At 41.7% G+C, this 17,130-nt stretch overlaps 2 protein-coding genes and 1 long non-coding RNA gene across 6 annotated transcripts in view; 2 read left to right on the plus strand and 1 right to left on the minus strand.

Moving 5' to 3' along the window:
• Positions 1-7,338, plus strand: part of piezo1 (piezo type mechanosensitive ion channel component 1 (Er blood group)) — an 87,530-nt gene extending 80,192 nt beyond the window's left edge. For both annotated transcript variants that reach the window (XM_084021586.1, XM_084021587.1), the window contains exons 50-54: positions 536-658; positions 743-822; positions 1,638-1,827; positions 2,710-2,851; positions 3,364-7,338. In XM_084021586.1, coding sequence (XP_083877712.1) covers positions 536-658; positions 743-822; positions 1,638-1,827; positions 2,710-2,851; positions 3,364-3,492 — 664 coding nt within the window. In that variant the 3' untranslated portion in view covers positions 3,493-7,338. The remainder of the gene's footprint in view (positions 1-535; positions 659-742; positions 823-1,637; positions 1,828-2,709; positions 2,852-3,363) is intronic.
• The window catches only part of zic2b (zic family member 2 (odd-paired homolog, Drosophila) b), a 214,702-nt gene that overhangs the window by 23,559 nt on the left and 174,013 nt on the right, over positions 1-17,130 (minus strand). The gene's annotated exons all lie outside the window — the stretch shown is intronic.
• LOC311020907 lies at positions 11,960-12,945 on the plus strand. 2 transcript variants are annotated; one of them, XR_014597952.1, is made up of 4 exons: positions 11,960-12,056; positions 12,140-12,322; positions 12,631-12,719; positions 12,816-12,945. It is a non-coding gene; the product is annotated as an uncharacterized lncRNA (long non-coding RNA). The 2 variants fall into 2 exon arrangements; XR_014597953.1 differs by having other exon boundaries at positions 11,966-12,322.

Raw genomic sequence — 17,130 nt, forward strand, 5'->3', positions numbered from 1 at the left:
CCAATGCAGTTAGCTACTAAGATGACTTTAACACCCAGCTGTAAAGTTGACCTTGAATTATGAAGCTAACTTTGTTAGAATCCAGATGGATCCAGATCCAGTAAGGGTGCTGCTCTGCTGCTTGTGTTCATCAGATCCACCTGTCGCTCCTCCACAGTCCAAATATGGTCACTTCCTTCACTGGTTGCAAAAATTCAAGATGGCAACAGCAAAAATGCCAAACTCAAAACCTTACTCCACAAAGCAGTTGGCGATGTTACGATGACTACATCCACGTCTTGAATACAGTCTATGGTTTAAATATGTCAGAAAATGCAACATATATTGTTAGTTCTGTAAATGTTGCCTTGATTTGTTTAGGTATTATACAATATTATATGAACTGCTTCTAAATCCGATGGCCTTTACTTTTTAAAAGATATTGGTTTTCATCTCTGAAACTAAGTCAATCTGCTATATCAATAATATATCTGGGTATATGTGATGTATTTTTTCTCTCTCTCTAAAGAATGTATGTGTCTCTTTTCTCTGAAAGGGACCTCGGTAAAGGAGGGACAGTGGAACACACATTTGACAAACACTCTATAGACCTGGAACCTGGAAACCCGGTCAGAGCAGATCTGGCCTCACTTCTGGTTGGCAATCGCACTGAGCCTGTGTAGGTTTATTGTACATGTGAAAAAAGTGTTTTCATTGTTATACGTAGGTATATCTTACAGATGGTGTATTGTCTCTCTCCCAGACATGTTCCTAATATGCTCCCTAACTACATCCGTGCCCCCAATGGAGCGGAGGCCAAACCAGTCAGTCAACTATATCAAGGTCAGAGTACATGGAGTAACTGTTTAAATGTGTGCAACATAAGATTTTTTTTTTTTCATAAAAAATTTCCCTCAGTCATGGAAAGGCTGCCAAAACACCCAATGGTTGCTTTCTATACAATAAAGTACAGTACAGAGTAATAGTTGTAGATCAAGACAGAAGTAACAACAGGTTTTCCAAAAGTGAACATTGGGTCACTGTCCTTGCAGTGTCTTTTAAACATTTGAATAGTCCTCTTCTTGAATGAATTTGACCAATTTAGGGTCACAGAGCAACAATATTACCACAATGCAGGTGGGTAAAGACCAGATGGCAGAAAAATAAACAATTTAGCTGTGGTTTAATAGCAATAAACATATAAAAATGATGTTGAAATAACTCCATAATGATGGTGATCAGTAAAAAGTCTAAATTCATGCTTTGTTAGGTCTGTCTGTAAGACCACAAGCGAACTACTTTTAAAATGCTTGTTTTCTGAATGGAGTCTGGTCTCTGGACTAATATGAGCTACTATCATAGAGCTCTGAGGAGCAGGAGTCAACATTTGTTTCCTCAGTTTCTGAATCAGTGACAACAGGAGGAGAGTCTCATTGCTGATTGGCATTCATGATACAGCATCATACAAATGTCTTGCTCGGGTTGAAATATTTCAACTAGCACAAATAAAATATGCAAATTTCACATATTCACTATCATTTGAGCTGCCCGGCGTCTATTAGCATCTTTGCATTCGCACCACTCAAAAATTCCCTTTGTGTTGTCTGTGAACACAGCATAAGTGTCTGTTTTAACACAGCTGATGGTTTGTCTTGTAGGTAATGAAGATGGTTACATGAATATAACCCTGTCCCTGATGAGTGACAGGTCACTGAATGGCAGTGGGAACCAGGAGTGGTGGGACATTGCCATTGCAGGCTGTGCCTCTTCCTCATGTGGGGTTCTACCCATTGTCATATTCAATGACAAAGTCAGTCCACCCAGTCTGGGGTTCCTGGCTGGATATGGGTAAGAAATCTGCACAAGTTTACACGAGTTGGATACATACATTTTTAATTTTCATTAAAAAGCAATACATATTTAAGGACCCATGTGAAATAAGTGAAAGATGTTCTGAAGTTCAGGAGCAGGATCAGTTACCCTGGGTTTCCAGCTAAGATAACCACCACTGAAGTCCACTGAACAAAGGAAATGAACCGGCATCGTTCTATCGATCCTATAATTTTTCAACTCTTTCTGGGGAACCCTGAGGCATTTGGAGGTCAACCGTGGGGCCTTTAATCAGTTGAGAACACCTAACCAGAAGCACTCATCCTGGCATCCTGATCAGATGTGCCTCAACTGGCCCTTTTCAACATAAAGGAGCAGTGGCTCGACTCCAAGCTCCCTCCTATAGCTAAGGAGGAGCCCAACCACTTGTGCTGACTGAGAAAATCATAATTCACTGTCACCGTGACACGTGACAGCTTTCTGGCTCAGCTCTCTCTTCACCACAACTGCTGTCCCTCTCCCCCTCCGTTTTACCCTCAGTCGTGAGCAAGACCCTGTGATACTTAACCCCCCCGCTGGGGAAAGTAAGTCCTCCCAACCTGGAGGGAGCCATTCACTACTTTACAGCAGAGAACCGTGGTCTTAGAGTTGGAGGTACTGACTCTCCTTCCGACCGCTTCACGCTCGACCCCAAACCACCCCATCCCATGTTGAAGGCCGTGGTCTGATGAAACCAATACAACCACATCATCTGTAAAGAGCAGAGAGGCAGAATGTTAGCCTGTTCACATTTTCCATACTGTTCCCTTCTTTAAGATTACATTTTTTTCATAGATAACAATTGTGACTTCTCCCACACTTCTTGAACCTAAATATTATTTTCCCATTCTCTCCTTACAGGATCATGGGTCTGTACGTGTCTGTCGTCTTAGTTATTGGAAAATTCGTTCGTGGCTTCTTCAGTGAGATCTCCCATTCCATCATGTTTGAGGAGCTGCCTTGTGTGGATCGCATCCTGAAGCTCTGCACAGACATCTTCCTGGTCAGTGTGCAGTGTGTGCATATTAGCACACACACATTCTGTACACACATATTTGCTGTACTCACTCACATATGAGATTCAGTATAATTAACGTTTGTAGTGCTTCTTGAATCAAGAATTTGGTCTGAGGCGTTTAGATGGAATAGGAGTAGACCGGATATTGAACACTTTTCAGTGCTTGTTCAATAACTACAATAAATTATTGTTGTTAGTTGGTATGTTGGGGACAGTGGGGTGTTGTGTTGTCACAGCTCACCAGAAAGAGACTGGACGAAGATGAAGACAGATATCTGTCTAGTTAGCTAGTTAGCTGGTCCTTATCCTGAACTGCTCGGCTTAATTTCTCTAGTCAATGTAGTTAATGAATTAATGGCAGAATTAGCAAGCTAGCTAACTAGCCATCTGTACGCTAGTTAGCTAGCTAGGTTGTTATTTCCACTGCTTTAACAGTTTATGTTGCAGGAAATTAGCTGAACACAGCTTCCACAAATGAATGTGTCTGTGTCATCCAGGTGCGTGAGACAGGAGAGCTGGAGCTAGAAGAGGAACTTTACTCCAAACTGATCTTCCTCTACCGATCTCCGGAGACTATGATCAAATGGACCAGGGACATGTACAGCCGAGATCCAGACACATACTGACTGACTGACTGACTGTGTTTGACTGTAATAGAGCACAGTGATATCTGAAGCACACCGTAAAGACGTCCAGGGGACGGATCAAGGAAGGACTCTAGAACACTCCTTACCAGACTGGACTCCTCCTTACAGCCTCGGAGACGCACTGGAGGAGATGTACACTAAAAGACGTACTGTATGGAACATCTCCTGTCGCTGTTGCATCTTCACAGCTGCTTGAGCATTTTCACCAAACCACCTCACACTACAGACCGTTGAGAGTGCCTTTTCTGTTCCTCTGTGGCTGGGATGGACAGCAGCTGGATGTCTGTCCTGCAGGATTTGGACACAACACCCCTGGGAGGTCCCACAAGAGACACGTCATTCTCGGCCTGTGCGTTTGAACGTGTGGCTGAAACCTGAAAGGAATTGTCGGTTGAACCATCTGCAGTGCTGCCTCAGTGTGCACCATGGTGTCACTCGAGCAAAAGGCCTTTACACACCACTGGCGTTTTTAAGTGCAATTCAATACATTGTTTTCAACAGTTATTTTTGTCATGAATACTTTCCCACAGACCGTAAATATTATGTGATAAAAAAGATAAAACATAATTTTTTTGAAAGAATTTAAACATTTTTCGGAGCTTATGCACTACGAATAAAGGCATTAACCAATCACGTTGTGCAGAAGGAAGCGAGTTGCACTTTTATGACAAACAAGCAGAATCTGTAGACAAGACCAAGACAGCAAACTTTATTACTCCTTTTGACCTTTACAAAGGCAGTGCAAAACTCCTCCTTCCCTTCTTACTTTTCAAAATAAAAGCCCTAGGCATATAATATTTGCTGGCAAGTATTCCGTGTCATTTGTTCCTAACGTCCATGGTGTTGTAAAGGCCTTTAGAGATTTAAAAAAAAATCATCATTCTTGTACAAGTAACGCATGTAGCAGCCATGTTGGTTTGACCTTATGAATGAGGTTTTACAAAACAGGTCCGATTCAAAGGGCCAGTTGAGGTTATTTTCCCTTTTGTAAGAAGCAGCAGTTCTGAGTTTGTTCTAATCAGTCCTCTATGGGGTCAGTTCAGTCTCATTAATAATGAATGCACAGAGCAGGATTCACAAATGTATTTTTTGATGTATAAATGACTCGCTTCTCACGAATACATTTTAATACACTCACAAATGGATATTGGTATGTCAAAATGTAAAATAAATTCAAAAATAAGGTTCACAAACACATTTCTGATCCACACACAAATGAGTCTTGTTTTAAATAAATGTAATATAAATCCATAAATATATGAATTAAAAAAAATATTTGCAATTTTCATCAAAAATGTATTTGGATGTTGTTACATTTATATACAAACTGTTAAACTTGAATTTACAAGACGCTTTTCATTTGTGAACTTGTTAGCATTTGTGCAGAAAGAAAGCTGTGCTTTGGCCAATGTGAGGTACCCCCGGTGGGAATGCAGTCATGTGATTGGCTGAAAACGAGGGAGGCATCTGATTGGCTACAGAGAGGTCCTTGTTGCAAACAAGTTCACGAATAAAATTTGTGTGAGACTGAACTGACCCCTATTTCCCGGCCAACACAGGCAAGGGGAATGGAAATACAGCTCTGGAAACAATTAAGAGACCACTGCAAAAGTATCACTTTCTCTGGTTTTACTATTTATAGCTATGTTTTCAAGTAAAATGAACACTTTTGCTTTATTCTATAAACTACTGACAATTCTTATCAAATCCAATTAAAAATATTGACATTTACAGCGTTTATTTCCAGAAAATGACAACTGGTCAAATAACAAAAAAGAAAACAAATTCATAGTTATTTTTAAACAACACAATATTAATATGAAGAGTTCATATATCAATATTTGGTGGAATAACCCTGGTTTTTAATCCCAGCTTTCATGCATCTTGGCATCTCTCCACCAGTCTCCCACGTTGCTCTCTGGTGATTTTATGTCACTCCTGCTGCAAACATGAAACCAGCCTGGTTTAGTTTGGTGGCTTATGACCTCCATCTTCCTCTTGATCACATTCCAGAGGTTTTCAGGGGTTCAGGTCTGGAGATTGGGCTGGCCATGACAGGGTCTACATCTGGTGGTCCTCCATCCACACCTTGATGGACCTGGCGGTGTGGTATGGAGACTTGTCCTGCTGGAAGAACCAATTCTGCCTGGCTCCTCTTTGCTTCTCATTTATGAAAGGTTTTTTTCTGGCTCTGCAGGACTTCAGTCCGGCCTCTAGGAGTCTGTTTCTGTCCTCCTTGTGCACTTCATCCCAGCTGCCATGTTCCATCCATATTGTCACTTGATGCCCTTGATGTTTTTATACTTTTCTGGTTTGGTGATCACCTAATCAGTCCCTCTTAACTAGACTGAGGTGTGCCCGTGTTGGAATTCAACAGAGACTGGAATTTAATATCTGCCATACATGTAGAGATGCTGATATGAGAAAAAATGGGAGTGGTCTCTTAATTTTTTCCATAGCTGTATAAGTGGCATAAACACTAAGCTTAGTTAAAAGTTAAGTTAAAAAACGTCTGTTCTGATTGCTCACAGACCTGCTGAACCTAAAAACGTCTTCAAGAATTCAAACTCCTTGTTATAAGAAAAAACACAACCAAATGCAGAAACGCTGCAATATGGTCACATGACAACAGGAACTGTTTCCAGGGGACACTAAAACGTGATGCACGCCGCTTATTGTTGCCATGGTTTTTGGCTTATGAAGTAATGGGGGGGGGGGGGGGGGGGGGGGTATACTGTCCATACTGTGGTGAGATACACTGTTTATATTTGAGTAGCAATGATTCCACATTGGAGTTTATCGTAACCTTCTGCAAGTATTATTATGACATAAAATCATAATTCCATAATTATTTATAGCACTTTATGAGCACAACACTGAAATCGTTATTTCATGTCTCTAATTCTAGGAGTCATCTTACTTCCACCTGACACAGACACGTTAAACGTGTTGACTGTTTGTAGAGTCCATTTTAGAATCAGTAGATCATTTCACAGTCGCCGTCATCTTCAAAAATATGAGTATGTTCACATTAGCGTTAACCATAAACCACCACGTGTTCATTCATGGACAAAGTGAAACCTAAACTCTTCTTCAGGTCCTCCAAAACATTAATATTTTTTAAGCATTTAGCTGCTCTTTTCAATGTCAATAAAACATGTTGGATTTATTGTAGCGTTCAATGCAATAACAGATTTACTGAACAGCACAAATTCTCCAAATCATTTATTTATAGAACATATTCAGCTGCTATCGTGCTCGTTTCCACACATTTTCATAAATTCTTGAATATTCCACCAATATTTTCAAGCCGTCGTGTAATCACACCCTTTTATTATACGTCATTAACCCATTTTTCTTGTAATTATTTCTGCTATTATTATACATCCTTTTTGTAACTACGCTGCTCAAATATTCAGTTCCACTGGGAATCCTCCAAGTACAGGAGATAAAGATGCTCTGACTCCTGTTTCACTGGGACTTTAACAATAACGAACATATTCTCATCAGATTATTTGAATTGGCTGACTAATAATAAGATGAAAGCTAACATCAGTTCAGCTGTTGTCATAATCGCTACTCGCAGCAAGTTTCTGCATCAGGTTGTGTTTTCCCTATATGTGTTGCCAACTTGCCACAGAAGAAGATGGTGTTTTTAATTTGCTATGTGTTGCCTATTTGCATGTTTTCTCATTTGCAGTGTGTTGAGCTCTCAGGGCCTCAGCTTGTCACATAGAAATAGATTTAGGTCTAAATAGCACACTCTGCCATTTCATCATCCAGCTGAAAGTTAAAGAGTCTTTTTGTTTAACTACACTAAACATTAAACGTACATGTTCATTCACTGTGTGAGAATCTTGTGTAGGAATATAAGGGAGAGGAGATGGTATGTATGGTGCCTACACATTTAACTCACACATCTTTATCTCTTTGTTAATGAGTAGGGAAAAGATTGTGTGCCTGGTCTTTCTCATTGTATAGACATCTCAACAGACAGAACTGCCTCGTGGTTTTGAAAGTGTTTGATGGTCATTCTAACATAAAGGGCCCTAGTTTCGTAGACCAGGCGCTGTCAGCTTTCAGCGCACCTGCGCCGCGCCGACGGGGTGTGTCCGCCTGGACTTTGCAAGTTTCGTGCACCGCGCAGGCTCGCGCAGGCACACCTCCCGTCTCACCCACCGGCGCAAGTGGGAAAGAGGGAGGAGAAGAAGGCGTGAGTGGGAGACGAGGAGGAGACGAGGCGTGGACTGGGATTAATGGGCGCGTTTCGGATCGCATGCATTTGCGCCGATGCATGCACGAGACTTGAGAGGATCCGCCGGAACTCGTCATAAACACGCCAAGTTCCCACCACGTCAAGTCGGACACAGGTGCACTTCACGGACCTTTTTTTAAAAAAAAATTTATTTAAACTTTATTAATAATTGTATACATAACAAAAACTATCGCGCCAGGGGAAACTTCACGGACAAAGAATATGGCCTACTCAGTGGCGCTGGCTTTCTTCGTCGCTGACGAACTCGAGCCGGGCATTTGAAGTCCCCTTGTTGACGGAGGCTGAGGAATTTTCTCACGTGGGAAATACCACGTGATAATTCTAACCAACTAGGGCAACGTTGAGGGGAGTGTCTTATGTCCGCACTTATTTCAGACCATCTGCACAGAAAAGCATGCGAAGGGAGGTACCCTGGAGATACCGCGAGTTTTTAAAGTCATGTGACATGTCGCAAAGGGAAGTTATCACCAGGGGTGCAGTCGAATAGTCTTTTTTGCTTAGGAAGGTTCCTAACTGAAGAAGTGACCCGGAAGTAAACAAGTGGCCGCCATGATAAGAGCTGTTCGAATTCTCTAAATGCATAGAAAGGAGCTCCAATGCTTCCTTTCAGAGCTCCTTTAGCATAGGATGCAACGGACCTTCCTATGCCATAGGAAAGGAGATTACGCCGACCCACAATTCTTTGCGAGAGCAACATTTAAAGTGCCGCACACCTCGGCCGTTAATGAAAACAAACGATATGTGCATTTACATATTTAACAATGACTTTCATGCAGACATATAGTAATTGGAATAGTGATGATAAATGTGTGGACAGTGATAATAATTTAATGATACTTTTATTTATTTAAATCATGTTACAAATGTTTGACAAAAACGAAACTAAAACCACAAATGAAAAGTAAATAAAACAACGGTCAAACAGGAAGGAGGAGCTGCTGGACCTGAAGCCGGTCAGTGAACCAGCTGTTTATAAAACCAACATGTGGAGAAGTGGACGATGCGCTTTTTGTAGTCCATTATTGTAGTTTCTCCAGTGCAGACGCACGTCAATCGCCGGTGCCGATCATCAGCTGTCAATCATCAGTGGCCGCGTTTTAATGACGTAGCTTAGTGAAAGTCCAGTCGGATTCTCTGAGCACCGCGGTCGACTATTCCTAAGTCCTTTTGAGTTCTCCTATCGCCTTTCCTTAACCCAGTGACGTTTTCCCCAGAGGTCAAGGAATAGGAGATAGGAATAGGAGTTAGGACCTTATTTTTTGACTATTCGACTGCACCCGAATAGTCTTTTTTGCTTAGGAAGGTTCCTAACTGAAGAAGTGACCCGGAAGTAAACAAGTGGCCGCCATGATAAGAGCTGTTCGAATTCTCTAAATGCATAGGAAAGGAGCTCCAATGCTTCCTTTCAGAGCTCCTTTAGCATAGGATGCAACGGACCTGCCTATGCGATAGGAAAGGAGATTACGCCGACCCACAATTCTTTGCGAGAGCAACATTTAAAGTGCCGCACACGTCGGCCGTTCATGAAAACAAACGATATGTGCATTTACATATTTAACAATGACTTTCATGCAGACATATAGTAATTGGAATAGTGATGATAAATGTGTGGACAGTGATAATAATTTAATGATACTTTTATTTATTTCAATCATTTTACAAATGTTTGACAAAAACGAAACTAAAACCACAAATGAAACGTAAATAAAACAACCGGTCAAACAGGAAGGAGGAGCTGCTGGACCTGAAGCCGGTCAGTGAACCAGCTGTTTATAAAACCAACATGTGGAGAAGTGGACGATGCGCTTTTTGTAGTCCATTATTGTAGTTTCTCCAGCGCAGACGCACGTCAATCACCGGTGCCGATCATCAGCTGTCAATCATCAGCTGTCAATCATCAGCGGCCGCGTTATAATGACGTAGCTTAGTGAAAGTCCGGTCGGATTCTCTGAACCCCGCGGTCGACTATTCCTAAGTCCTTTTGAGTTCTCTTATCGCCTTTCCTTAACCCCGTGACGTTTTCCCCAGAGGTCAAGGAATAGGAGATAGGAATAGGAGTTAGGACCTTATTTTTTGACTATTCGACTGCACCCCAGCATTTGTGACGTTTTTTTCCCAGAATGCCTTGTTTTGCGAGGCAAATGCATGCGCATGCTTGATTCGAAACAAGTCTGATACAGCCGATTCAGATCTTCACCAATCAAATGAGCTCCTCTCCTCTCCTTTAATGCGTTAGGGGAGGTTCAGTGCAAGTTCCGTCACTTGACAACCCGATGACAGAAGCAGCGCCGCCGCTCCCACCACGCGCATCACGCGCTGTGCGCGCGTATCATAATAATAACAATGCCGATATTATAAAAAACAGGAGAGAGAGAGGGAGATGTTTTGGTCCTAGAGGCTGAGTTTCCGTTACGCGTGCCATCCGCCTTTGATCTGACGTCAGATGTGACGGGACAATCTATATAGATATAAATTCACGTGTTGATTCAATGGGCCCTAGTTTCGTAGACCAGCGCAGGGCGGCGCAGGGTGGCGCAGCCGGCGCAGTGCAAGTTTCGACCCGCGCAGCCTTGCGCACCGTCAGTTTGGCAGTTTGGTAGATCGCCTGCGCCAAGATGGGTGTGGCGGCGCAGCAGGGGGAGGCGTCACAGATTCAGCTTGGCGTAGCGGAAGTTTCGTGGCAAAAAGCCTCGCCGAGACTGCGCTGAAAGCTCGCCAGCTCCGACCTGGTCTACTTTCGGCGCAAGGCGCAAGGCGTAAATAAAGTCCATTCATTCAATGCGAATCACAGCTGGCGGATCGGAAGTTTGGCTGACGGCGCGCAGTGTGCACACGTCACCGAGACCTCACAGGCAGGTTTCCACAGTTCCAGGCACATTTAAATGCAATAAATAATCACAACAAACACTATTTAATGCAACTAATTGAATCAACACGTGAATTTATATCTATATAGATTGTCCCGTCACATCTGACGTCAGATCAAAGGCGGATGGCACGCGTAACGGAAACTCAGCCTCTTGGACCAAAACATCTCCCTCTCTCTCTCCTGTTTTTTATAATATGGGCATTGTTATTATTATGATACGCGCGCACAGCGCGTGATGAGCGTTGTGGGAACGCCGGCGCTGCTTCTGTCATCGGGTTGTCAAGTGACGGAACTTACACTGAACCTCCCCTAACGCATTAAAGGAGAGGAGAGGAGCTCATTTGATTGGTGAAGATCTGAATCGGCTGTATTAATCCCAGTCCACGCCTCGTCTCCTCCTCGTCTCCCACTCACGCCTTCTTCTCCTCCCTCTTTCCCACTTGCGCCGGTGGGCGAGACGGGAGGTGTGCCTGCGCGAGCCTGCGCGGTGCACGAAACTTGCAAAGTCCAGGCGGACACACCCCGTCGGCGCGGCGCAGGTGCGCTGAAAGCTGACTGCGCCTGGTCTACGAAACTAGGGCCCAATGAGTTGCATTAAATAGTGTTTGTTGTGATTGTTTATTGCATTTTAATGTGCCTGGAACTGTGGAAACCTGCCTGTGAGGTCTCGGTGACGTGTGCGCACTGCGCGCCGTCAGCCAAACTTGATTCGCCAGCTGTGATTCGCATTGAATGAATGGACTTTATTTACGCCTTGCGCCTTGCGCCGAAAGTAGACCAGGTCGGAGCTGGCGAGCTTTCAGCGCAGTCTCGGCGAGGCTTTTTGTCACGAAACTTCCGCTACGCCAGGCTGAATCTGTGACGCCTCCCCCTGCTGCGCCGCCACACCCATCTTGGCGCAGGCGATCCACCAAACTGCCAAACTGACGGAGAGGGGTCTGTCTGCGGCCTGCAAGAGGGAGGCGTTTCGCGTAGAGGCGTGTCGCGTAGTGACGTCACTACGCGACACGCCCCCTCCACACGGGAAAGTCACGTTGAACCACGCGAGATGTAAAATGAGACCGCCAAAACGGATAACAAAACAGGAAGTAAACCAGTTCCGCCGTAAAACTTGACTAGTCTGAATGGCCGAACATATGCAGACTGTAAGTGTCCGTGTAATTTAATTAATTCATCGATTAATGTATATAATAATTGTGTTTAGCGATGGACTAAGGAAGTAAGGCTATATTTATCCATATTATTAAATATAAGTGTATAAACAGAACGATATATAATATATAATATATTTTGAAATTTCAGGAAGCTGTTAAAGAAGCCGAGAGAGACAGAAACCTCCTGTGTGAGGACCTTATTGGCTGCATGAAGACAAGCTCCTCAGTTAGGAAACATATTGAGGTAAGTATATCAGCATGAAGAGATTATTACCAGTACTACCATACCATACTATCAATATGGACCATCACCATGTTTGTTTTCAGGCAATTTTAACTGGGGAGCTTGTCCCACAATGGAAACACAGGGAGGAGAGGCCAACACTGCACTTTGAAAATGAGAGCCTGGATGAGGCCTTCTCATTTTTATATGAGGTCGTGAGGGCAACGCCAAAAGCCACAGAACAAGAGGACTGGGTTGCGTACATTTTAGATGTCCTCCTACCTGAAGTATGACATGATTTGTTAATTTACGTTAAATTATTAATATTGGCACTGTTTAATATTGTAGATAGTTGTTTTTCACATCACATTTCACACTTGTATTTGAAAGAACCTTGAAATAGAACAACGCAGATGTGTGATGTTAAAATTTTGAGAGCATTCAGACCCCCATTTTTAGAATATTACTTACAGTGCCTCTTACAGTGTAAGATTTGACAAAAGGAAAAATAATTGCAAACTGGACACAACATGAGGCTACATTCAGATCAGTGACTTTTTCATTTAAGTTAACAAATGTCAATCATCCTGCCAAGGCAACGATTCAGACCCTGGCGGAGAAATTCAACATAACAGTGCCAGAGGCTGTGGCGAGATTCCGAATGGGACCTCAATATCAACCGTGGTAAGATTAATATGTAAAGAATTGATGATAGACACATGACACATCAATGTGTGATGTAACATGTAATTGAAAACCTTTATTGTTCTTTTTTGACAGTGAGTTAAATGTGATGGCCGAAGCCCTGGTGGGGCACATGTCCAAGGAGGGAGCAAAGAAGCTCCAAATTTACAAGGAGAAACTGGAAGAAGCCCTCTCCTCTGAGGCATTTCTGAGCAGGCTATAAAATAAAATAAAAAATGAGCCTTGAAATGTTTTGGTTTGGTTTTTTTTAAATAGATCTCTTCTTCACTACAAATACGTTTGACAGACCAAATATAGTTGAGATGAATTGCTACTTGTCACAAAACGACCATGACAAAGAAAGTTATGGTCTATGATCAGTGCTGTGAGTGCATGAGTACAGTAGTGTGTGTGTTGTAGGGTGAAATAAAGGAAATCAGAATACCAAACAAAGCCCAAGAGGTGTTGCAGGTAGGAGAGAGGGCGAGAGGGCCAGCAACTCAAGCTCCAGGAGAATGCTGCTGATGATCCCTGCTGATATCAAGAGAGAAAGCAAGGGAGCAACACTGCTCAGTAACCTACAGAATGGAGAGATTCACAAATGAATTCCCCATTAAGGAATAATAAAAGTTATTGTCATCACATTATTTTAATTTTGTTATGTAGGCCACTACTTTTATTTATATATATATATATATTTATTTATTTATATATATATACATTACGCTCTTACTCCCACATAAGCACTGACATTATTATTTACTACTTTTATTTATTTATATAAATAAATATAGGGTAGGCCACTACTTTTATATATATATATATATATATATATATATATATATATATATATATATATATATATATATATATATATATATATACATATATATATATATATATATCAACACATTACGCTCTTACTCCCACATAAGCACTGACATTTAGCTCATGAATTCCTGTCTGTTAATTATCTTGTGTTTTCTCTTGTGACAAAGTCAGAAAATTTTACATCTAAATTTTAATATAAATGAAATCCTGCCTTAATTGTTTTTACCCAATTAAAAATGTAATAATAACATTTGTAAGCTTTTGAATACATTCATTATAGGGCAAAGAACGCGTAGGCAAAGTCGTTAACTTTTGCATGCAACATGCAACTGTAGTGGGCTCATATCCCTTTAAGAACCGTGTGTAGGGCGTTCCCTGTAGTGGCGGGGGGCGTGTCGCGTAGTGACGTCATTACGCGACACGCCTCCTACAGCGCCTACTACTCGACACGCCTCCCTCTTGCAGGCCGCAGACGGATACACTTGAACTGACGGTGCGCAAGGCTGCGCGGGTCGAAAATTGCATTGCGCCGGCTCCGCCACCCTGCGCCGCCCTGCGCTGCGCCACGAAACTAGGGCCCAAAGGATCAAAATCCTGTGGACCCTTTCACAGCCGACGTCATTATAAATATTAATGTACATGTTGTCAACGTTAGTGACCAGTTAGAAGCTTAAACACTGAATTAGAACTGTTAGCAGCATCTAAATGTCTGCTTGTTACATCGATATCCCAGCACACTCAACACACACACACACACAATCCAGGCAGGATTCAGTTTAAACTGTGACCATGTTAACTGGTGACTTTCAGCTGACTTTTTCTTCCTTGCTTGGAGTTATTTATGTAAATGCTGGGCATAGTGTGTGTATTTAAAATAGAGTGAAGGCTTTTACAGGACACCTATCTGTCAGTGTTTTAAACAGCTGACGTCATTACCAGCAACCACGTACCCCGAGAGTCATCACTTAACACGTCACTCTTAAAACTAAAACACCTGTGGCAGGTATGGCTGCAAGCTAGTAAATCATATATGGTAAATAGACCTGCATTTATAAAGCGCTTCTAGGTTACTAGCTACTCAAGGCGCTTCACACCACACTCAGTCACTTTTACCCGTTCACACACATTCATACACTGATGGCATTCACACAGGGGTTCAGTAGCTTGCCTAAGGACTTCGGCATGGAGACTGGAGGAGCTGGGCTATATATATATATATATACATACATACATACACATACACACACACACACACACACACAGTATAGCCCTCATGTATCTGTATCTGTTGACACCGTCACTCATCACTTACTGCCTCCTCTATACACCATCTTTACAGGCAGTAATGGGAAGCTTCTGGGCGATCATCAAATTCACTATTTTTATAATCTCATCATTGTGTTAGCAACGATTGGCTGTGTGATGTTTGGATAGATTCCTTGTCAGGAAACAGACCTCACACAGCGGACAGTGCTGCATCAAGGAGCTATTTCCTGACAGTAATGATCATTTCACCTTTTTAACACCAGTTTCCTGTAATATCAAGCTCACAAAGTGATCATCTTGTGATTACTGTGCCAAATGGCCTGGCATGAGATGATATTGACATGTTTCAGGTTGTTTTGCTTTATTTTAAAAGACCATTATGCTTTGTAATATAATGGCGATTGTTGAACAAGATTATATGTAATTACAAATATAGTCATTTAAATCCTACAGTATTATGCAACTGTAGACTTGAAGAAAACTCAATAACCAATCATTTTTACATAAACAAGCCAGCACTCAAATGTGCTTTTGAGTGTGCTTAGAATTTGTTGTTTGACAAACACTCATTTGTTAGTAAAGTTCAAGTTTCACCTGACAGACAATTTACCAACAAATCCACAGTACATAATGATATTCATGTTCTACATGACACATTTAGACAGTTGAATGGACTATGTACATGTGATGACTTACAAGATGAAAGAATTCATACATGTTTTGAAGAGAACAACTATTCAACTGAGAAGCAACGTAATACATTTTGATCAGTAAGATATATTCAATCTGCGTCTCTTACACATTTGCGTGTTAAAATTTGAATCAATTGTGAACCAGTGATTTAGAGGCTTTCACATTTTGTGTTTCATTATCATTTGAGAATTGTGTTAAAGCCGTTGAAACTGTATTCCAAGCTCTCGGTGCACACAGACGTTGATGGTGGTGATGACAGACATCTATGAAGGGCCTTTCTCTGACTGAGTCTCTAGCTTATGACCAAACCACCCTGAACATGCCCGCGATTCAGGAAGTAGCCTCAGCACTCTGAAAGTGTGTAGCTTGTGTGAGAGAGACAATCTGGTTTATATTGTTTGTTTGTTCAAGTCTGTCGTGACTTCTATCTGGGGAGATAGAACATGGGTCAATTTCCATTTTGAATGTTAATTATGGGACAGCAAATGTGATATAGCTCCACTGATTGGACTACCAACATTACCTTTTGGTGCAGGGAGACAGGTTACACTGCTGATCAACATGAACAAAATCCATGACACTCTGCAAACAGGATCAGTGTTAAGTTCAGCCAACTGAGACAACACAACGAAAAGGAACCATTTTATGTCTCACCTCAACAATCCATAAAGCACAGCCATTGTGTTGACAGTAGGACAGTAGGTTTGCATTGTCTGAGTACTTCTTATATACCATCCTTCCAACCCTGCTAATTGATCACTGATTGGGAGCAGCTGCTGGCCCTGTATCATCTGCATATTTAAAGAAAGTGTGTGTGGATGTTCTAGCTCGGCACTCGTTAGTATAGAGTGTGTAGAGTAAAGGAGACAAAACAAACCCAAGGGGCTCTGGTAGTGATGGTGAGATGAAGCCTCATGAAACATCAAAGCCTCTCAGCCAGATGAACCACCAAAGTGGTTCGACCCCAAAGCTTCAAATATGTACGCTAGGGACCCCTAGTGGTGAATGAAATTATGAAGAAAGTAAAAGAATTTCCAGTCAACCTAACATAAGATGTTTGCTATATGTGCCGATCCAACATCAAATCATTTGAGACTTAATGTCATCTTGGTGATACATGTGTGAGTGTGCCTTTCATAAATAGTTCTGAACTCAAGATAGAAATTAAGTCATTTGGTAAACCACAGACTTGGATTTGAACCTACAACACTTTGATAATGTGTTTCAGTCCTTAGACACTACACCACCTGAAACATGAGATAGGAGTAATACTTATAATGATATATAATAATAATCATTTGTAATATAAGTAATGGATGCATGGGGGTGGATCGTTGCAACTTTGACAACAAGTCCAACTTCTTAACCACTACACCACTGCCTCTTTGTAGTATGACCAGCAGTAGTAATAATTACAATAATGATGTATTATAATAATGATAAAGTGATATATTAGTCAAAGTGGTAGGCCTACACTGCAATTCCACCTTGGATTTGAACCTACAATGCTTTGATAATGTGCATAATTTTTATAATAATGATGTATAAGAATATATAAGAATAATGAATAAGAATACTGATAAGCCCACGAGTTAGTATTCGTGTATGAGGCATTTTTATA

The sequence above is a fragment of the Eutrigla gurnardus genome, assembly GCF_963514095.1.
Source record: "Eutrigla gurnardus genome assembly, chromosome: 11".
Lineage (NCBI taxonomy): Eukaryota > Metazoa > Chordata > Actinopteri > Perciformes > Triglidae > Eutrigla > Eutrigla gurnardus.